Source organism: Solanum lycopersicum, chromosome 3, assembly GCF_036512215.1.
Source record: "Solanum lycopersicum chromosome 3, SLM_r2.1".
NCBI lineage: Eukaryota > Viridiplantae > Streptophyta > Magnoliopsida > Solanales > Solanaceae > Solanum > Solanum lycopersicum.
In genome coordinates this window covers 16,616,841-16,624,485 of record NC_090802.1, presented here as the reverse complement: position 1 = coordinate 16,624,485, position 7,645 = coordinate 16,616,841, and the positions used below count along the sequence as shown (strand labels likewise).

General features: G+C 36.8%; 1 protein-coding gene across 1 annotated transcript; it reads right to left on the bottom strand.

The window, feature by feature from the left end:
- Positions 1 to 5,428: 5,428 nt before the first annotated feature.
- On the bottom strand, positions 5,429 to 7,333 carry LOC138347435 (uncharacterized). Its single transcript, XM_069295730.1, has 2 exons — positions 7,238 to 7,333; positions 5,429 to 5,734 (listed from the first exon to the last, which is right to left on the bottom strand). Exons 1-2 carry the CDS (start codon positions 7,331 to 7,333, stop codon positions 5,429 to 5,431), a joined length of 402 nt encoding a protein of 133 aa, XP_069151831.1.
- Between the last annotated feature and the right edge of the window lie 312 nt (positions 7,334 to 7,645).

Here is a 7,645-nt window from a genome sequence, read left to right as displayed (position 1 = left end):
TTGAAATATATATAGAATTGATGCATATGAGCATGATAATGAATGTAAAAAGGTGTTTTGCTATTTGGAATGACGAATGAGTGTCTTATGGCAATATGAGTCGTATATTTGTTTTTAAGTTCTTATTGGGTTGTGAGTCACTTCATGTTGTGGAATTGATGTTGTTCCCTAGAATTGAGGGTAGTATTCTTATCTTTGTAGGGTGATGATGTGTGTTTTATTCACCTATAAGTGACCTTACTTTAAAGTTTAAAGAAAAGAAAGAGTCCATATGGCTAAGTCTCCTTGTTGTTTTCCCCTAATGATGTACGACCTTGGTGTTTATTGTAATGTTGAAGAACTTATGTGGTTAAATAGTATGACCTAACTTTATAATTTGAGGATAATTTTCCTTAAATGATAAGGTTTTGAATAACTTGTTGTTCCTATGCCGACTTACTGTAATCCCTTCTAAAGTGGTAATCACTTCTATTTTATGAAAATGAAGCGTGTTAAGTTTAGATCCTCGTAAGGTTGGGTTAAGATTCTCTTGATTGGGTATACCCTAAGTGGGAATGGTGATGGAGTAGTAAGGTTGTAGATATTTTAATACCTTGTCATTCTATTCTTACTTAAACTTGAAACTAATAAATTATTAGTAAGAGTGTGCATGATAAGAGTTTTGGATTAATGTATGGATTGAATGACCTCTATATGTTTGGTATGTCTTGATTGACACTATATTGAGAGTATTTTGAAGATTCTAATGTACATGAAAAGAAATATTGATTAACTTCATGGTTTTTCTCATGTTGATTGTACATCTAAAGATGCTAGTTATGCATTTGACTTCATGAGTTAATATATGAAGCGTGTTTGAAGTCACTTTCTTTATGAAGTTTTAGACTTATAATAACAAATTGAGCTTCTTTAAAATAAAATATGTTGAGTCTCTTGAAATTTTTGTGACTAGTATGGTTTGGAAAGCATGATTGTATGTTCCCTTTTGAAAACTAAAGGCATTCCTATGCGTTGTCCTTGTGTCTGCCTATGAATTGTAAGACTTTCCCCAAATGATGCTTATTGTGAAGGATATTGGTATGTTAGAAATTGACATTTTGTTAAATGACTGCCTAATTGTTGTTATGTGCTTTGTGTGGATTACTATTTAGACTTCACTAGGAAGGATGTTTGAGCATGCCATGGTTAAAAGTTGAGAAATTCTAGTGTTACAGTAAAGATGACCTTTCTGCACTTGTTTGGGTATGAACTCATCAGACATGTGAGTGTGTCGAGGAGAAGGACATTCCTCTATACACACAACTAAACATGGTATGGTGGAGTATGACCCTCATAGCACTAGGTCTAACTAATAGGAGTCCGCTGTCAATCTAATTAACTCAAGTCTATGTGCATTGAATTATGAATGCTTAAATGTTTTTTGAGTGTTGTTGGAATCTGTTTGTGTGTGACCTTACATGGTAAGCTCTTAAATAAAATGAAGTAATGAACATGTTATAATTAGGAGAAGAATCTTTCTACTATGACATGGAGCCTATGTGTTTAATGCATTAACGTGTGAGTGAATAAAAGTTTTTGCTTGCTTATACGCATTGAGTGCTAAAAGGTTTGAAGTTGTGTTCCTTGTAATTTGGTGCATTACCTTATATATGACGATGTTATGAATGATGTGAACTGCTTTATAACTCATTGAAAATTCTTATTGTGATTAAAGTCTTCTAAGTGTCATTCGATGACCAACGTTCCCGAGTGGGGGATATTGTAAGACCCCCAGAATGAGTTAGGGTTCCTAGAGACTAACATGTTCTTCATAAGGGTCTGAGTTCATAAGATGGTTTATAACATTGTATTGAGGCAGTTTGTAAGGTTTGAGTTGATTCGGAAGTCAAATGTCAAGAGACGACCTAGAAGTTCGATGGTTAATCACCTATGTTCCTCATGTGTCTATATTTTCTTATATTTGTATGTATCAATCTTATGAAGTCTTAAAATTAGTTATAATGATGTTTATAGGTATATGGAGTTTCATGAAGTTTGGAGGTCAAACATCCAAGAACATCTATGACGTTCAAAAGTTAGCGCTTGTGACATTCATGTGTGTCTTGATGGGCCTAGCATGTTTGGACGTGTTGTGTGTAATTCTTTTGGGTGAAACTGATGCGGAAGGTATTTTTAATATTCATATTTACATTGGAAACTTTCGGGTACGACTTCCCAAGGGCCCTACAACAAGGGCCCACAACAAAGACCCAAATTCTGTTGAGACACTACCTTGGAAGTGTCAATCGACTAGCTCAAAGGACGCCTCGTTTGTGGGCTGACGCCCCGTCGATGGGTAATCGTTAATGGGCACATAGACTGGAGAAGTCTTGGCCACATAAAAGCCTCATACCCAATTGACGGAGGCACAAAATGGTCTGTCGATTTACCAACGCCCCGTCGTTAATGTCCGTCGATACAGGCCTGTACCCAATGCCATTCACGCTTCCTAAGTATGGGGTGAATGGGAAAATCACCCCATGTTCTAAACTGACCCTAGGAAGTTTATTTACCAATTTTCTAAGTATATATAGATGATCTAAAACGTGAACAGCCCATACCCAATCCTCCAAATAAAAATCAAACCTCCCTCTCCTAAAATTTCCTCTCTAGAAGGCTCCATTGAAAGTGAAGTTCAAGGTCAGCGTGTTGATGATATTTCAATGGATTCTTCATCAATTTTATTGGATTCTTCATGTAATAGAGTTCTGGTGATCCTTCATCACTATGTAACCTTTCACTTTGGGAGTTAATCACAAGTTTTCAAAGTAAATTCATGATCAAATCTCTTCTTCTTCAATCTAGCCATCTATTCTTTCTTAAATTAATTTCAAAAGAATAATATGAATGTATTGATGATTATCTACTGATTTGGATGTGATTTTCAATCCAATTGCTTGAGGAACCCATGCTCTTTCACAAACTAAATTTTAGCCTATGTATGGCTTTTTGATTTTCATCTTATGCTTATCCATTTATGATCCAATTATTTTAATATGTTTATTACTACTGCATCAATGTATGAAGATTTTGTCACGACCCGAGCTACCCCCGAGACGCGGAAACGGAACCTAGGACCATAAGTGATTGCAAGCTAACCCTGTTGGCATGATCATGAGCATAATAAAGATAATAAACTACTGTAGAAGCTAAATCATACTTAAAATGAATAGATGGGGAATACCCATTTTCTATAAGTGAGATATTTGAAAACAATGACTTTAATACAGAAGAAATATTAACTTTATACTAAGCTGAATCTAAATATGTCTGAAAGTAGACTCTAAACTAGACTAGAAATACTGGGACAATACCCAACTAAATATAGCAAAAACTCAAACTAAATGATTACTGACTGAAATGAAACTCATGACTGTTGTCCTTGGAGAATGAGGACTCACCACTGAATCTGCTGAACTGGAGATCGGAAAATTGATCAATGCATGATCTGGATGCTGAGAACCTGAACCTACATCATGAGAAGATATAGCGCACGTATGTGTCAATACTTGAAAGGTACTGAGCATGTAGGATATAGTATAGCTGAAATAAAGCATAACTGAACAAGCACAAAAACAAGTATAATAATCTGAATGTGATGTGCTGATTTCTAAGCTAATTGAATGCAATGACTAATTTATAACATGCTGAAACTTAATACTGAATATACTAATAAATGGTCAATGCAGAATTTCTGACTTAACTTTGGGAGCTACTATTAACCAATAATAAAACCGCATGAGCTAACTCTGTAGTTCGGTGTAGACACCCCATCGAGAGGACCCAATATACCCTGGCAGAAGTATAAAGACAAGCTGGCGTTATCACTAAACTGATTGTCCACAGAGGGGACTTACAACCTACTTGGCTAGTAGTTCTAGGACTATGGGATATGCTAAACCCTAGTCCAACTCGGTATTATGTTACTTCCAATGAATTCTGTAAATTAACTGATTATATCTGAATTTCTATAAATACTAGATAGCTCAAAACTGAACATGCAAACTGAGAATGCGACAATTAATCTAGTAATTATGCATTAATAACTGAGGCATGTATGTATGAAGTGTCTGAAATATATGACCTAGCATGTGTAATTTAAGAAATAAAGAAATATAAAGCCAGGGTTTTGAAATTCATGCGATAATCTGAATAATAACATGATAATCTGATTTGGAACATATAACTAATAAGTTCATCAAGATCTAACAAAGTTCTAGAAACCCTAGGTTTACTCATGATAAGAGAATCAAGAACTGACTGAAACTAAGCACCCAATGGGTGGAAGGAACCCACTAGTAAAATCCCACTTACCTGGTGATGAAATCCTTGTAAAAATACTTAAGTTTCGGGGCTAGAGCTGCTGGAGCTTGTGGAGTTGTTCAACTAGGGTTCTTCAGCTTTTTTCTCCTCCCTTGCTTCTAATTTTCTAAGTTTTGATTTAATGATTTGACTTGGATATGTTTTAATAATGTTTCTAGGCTTAAACTTACTAAAATATGATGATTTATGGTCAAAACTACATTAATTAGGTTTAAACGGAGTGGAAAAGGACAAAAAGACCCCTTCAAAGGTTGTTGTCAGGCCTCACGATGGTCAGGACTGACGGTCCGTCGTGTTCCCGACGCCCCATTGTTGTCCGTCATGAAGGCCTGGTCGTTAGGATTTTACTAAAATGGGCATAACGTTTTACTCGGAGGTCTGATTTTAGCAAGGTCACTGGCTATGGAAACATAATTCAATTTTATATCCGTGGATAGGTCATGGGAGACATAATTCATTTTGTGCTAAGAGTTATGATCATTTTAAGTTGACGCAACGACATTTCCCCTTAACTGGCTGCAAATTTTCCACCTTCGGACCGTAGTTCCACTTATGAACAATGTTGGTCATGCATAGCTCTTGTTAGAGAGTGGTTGAAGGGTGTCTTGATTGACAGTAATGGACTTCGGACCGTTGTTTGACCTACGGACCGTAAGTTTGTCCATCGTCCAAGACATAACCAATTTTTCTAGCCTGAAATTTTTGGGAGTTTCTGATCCCATCGACGGTTGTGGAGGAGGTACTGTGGTTTAGGCTACGGTCCGTCAATGCCACCATTGGTAGAACCTGCAGATTTTTCTATAAAAACTAATTTTTAGTCTATTTTGGCTACGGGGTGTTACATTATCTCCCCCTTGGGAAAATTCGAACTCGAATGAAGACTAAACTAGCTGAAATAGAGGGAGAGATATGCAAACCCCACTTCTAAAACTGAGAACTGAGTTCTAACTAAGTTGAGATTTGAGTACATGCAATTACTCTAAAAATGAAAGTACAAACTGAGGGAACATGATTATAAAATAAATTTATGCATGAATGACTGTACAACTGAAGAAGACCTATTACCTCAAGGTGGAGTGGAGTCGGAAGGAAAAAAGTAAGGATACTTTGCTTTCATAGCTGCTTCTGCTTCCCAAGTAGCTCCGTCTACGGACTGACTCCTCCACAGAACCTTGACTGAAGCGACTTCTTTGTTTCTCAACCTTCTAACCTGAGAGTCAAGAATCTCAACTAGTACATCCTCATAAGAAAGACTATTATTCACCGCCACACTATCTAATGGCACTACAGAGGCTGGATCACCCACACACTTCTTCAAGAGTGAGATGTGGAAGACTGAATGCACTGTTGTTAATTCTGCTGGCAACTCTAACTAATATGCCACATTGCCAACCTTTTTCAATATCTTGTAAGGGCCTACATATCTACGACTTAGCTTCCCTTTCTTTCCAAATCTCATCACCCATTTTTATAGGTGAGACTTTCAGAAAAATCCAATCATTAACTTGGAAATCTAGTTCCCTTTTCCTTACATCTACATAAGATTTGTGACAACCTTGGGGCTATCTTAAGTCTATCTTTAATGAGTTGCAGTTTCTCCATTGCATAAAGAACTGAATATAGCCCTGTCAAAGATGCTTCACAAACTTCAAACCAACCAACAAGAGATCTACATCTATATAAAGCGTCATAAGGGGAAAACTCAATAAGAGGAAGGTTATAATCCCAACTACCTTTAAAATTGATCACACAAGCTCTCAACATATCCTCTAAGGTCTGAATGGTACGCTCTTCCTGCCCATCCGTCTGCCCACACTCATATCATAATCCTTAAGGAACTCAAGCTATCTCTTCTGGCGAAGATTCAAATCTTTCTAGGTAAACACTTATTGAAGGCTCTTATGATCAGTGAACACATTTACATGAACACCATACAAGTAATCTCTCCATATCTTGAGTGCAAACACCACTGCTGCAAGCTCGAGGGCATGAGTTTGATAGTTCTTCTCATTGCACCTTAAGCTTTTTAGAGGCATAAGGTATAACCTTATCTCTTTGCATCAACACACAATCAAGGCCAACTCTGGATACATTGAAATAGATCACATAACCATCTAAACCCTCTAGTAGAGTCAAGACAGGAGTTATAGTCAATCTAGTTTTCAATTCGGCAAAGCTTTTCTAATAATCATCTGACCATTGGAACTTGACCATCTTCTGAGTCAACCTAGTCAATGGTGAGGCTATGGATGAAAATCCTTCCACGAACCTTCTGTAATAACCTGTTAGACCTACGAAACTTCTAAAATCTATAGCAAAGGTAGGTCTGGGTATTATTTCACTGCTTCTATCTTTTGTGAATCTACGCATATCCCTTCGCTAGATACAATGTGACCAAGGAAATAAACGGATTGAAACCAAAACCCACATTTACCAAACTTAGAGAATAACTAGCGATCTTTGAGTGACTACAGAACAACTCTCAATTGACTTGCATGTTATTCCTCACTCCTAGAGAAAAAGAGGATATCATTAATGAAGACGATAACGAACAATTCTAAGTACTGTTTGAACACTCTGTTCATCAAATCCATGAAAGCTACAGGAGCATTGGTTAGTCCAAACGACATAACTACAAATTCATAATGAATTTACTAAGTTCAGAAGGCTGTTTTTGGAATGTCACTATCTCTGACTCTAAGATGATGACAACCCGATATAAGGTCTATCTTTGAGAAATGACTAGCACCCTGAAGTTGGTCAAAGAAGTATTCAATCCTAGGGATGGGATAATTATTCTTGATTGTGACCTTGTTCATTGTCTATAGTCAATGCACATTCTTAGAGAACCATCGTTCTTCTTTAAGAACAATACTAGAGCACCCCATGGTGAAATACTAGGTATGATGAAACCCTTATCTAGAAGGTCTTTCAACTGCTCTTTCAATTCCTTAAGCTCTGCTAGAGCCATTCTGTAAGGAGGAATAAAAAAGGTTGGGTATCTTGAAGGAGATCAATTCCAAAGTCGATTTCCCTTTCAAGAGGTATCCTGGAAAGATCTTTTGGAAATACTTCAGGAAATTCAGAGACTACTGGAACTGAATCAAGAGTTGGAGTTTCAAGGCTAGAATTCTTAACCCAAACTAGATGATAGAGATAACCCTTTGAGATCATCTTTATGTCCTTGAGGTAAGAAATAAATTGACCCATAGGCTCTACGCTACTACCCTTCAATTCTAAGATTGGTTTGTCTGGAAACTGAAAACCTACAATCCTAGATCTA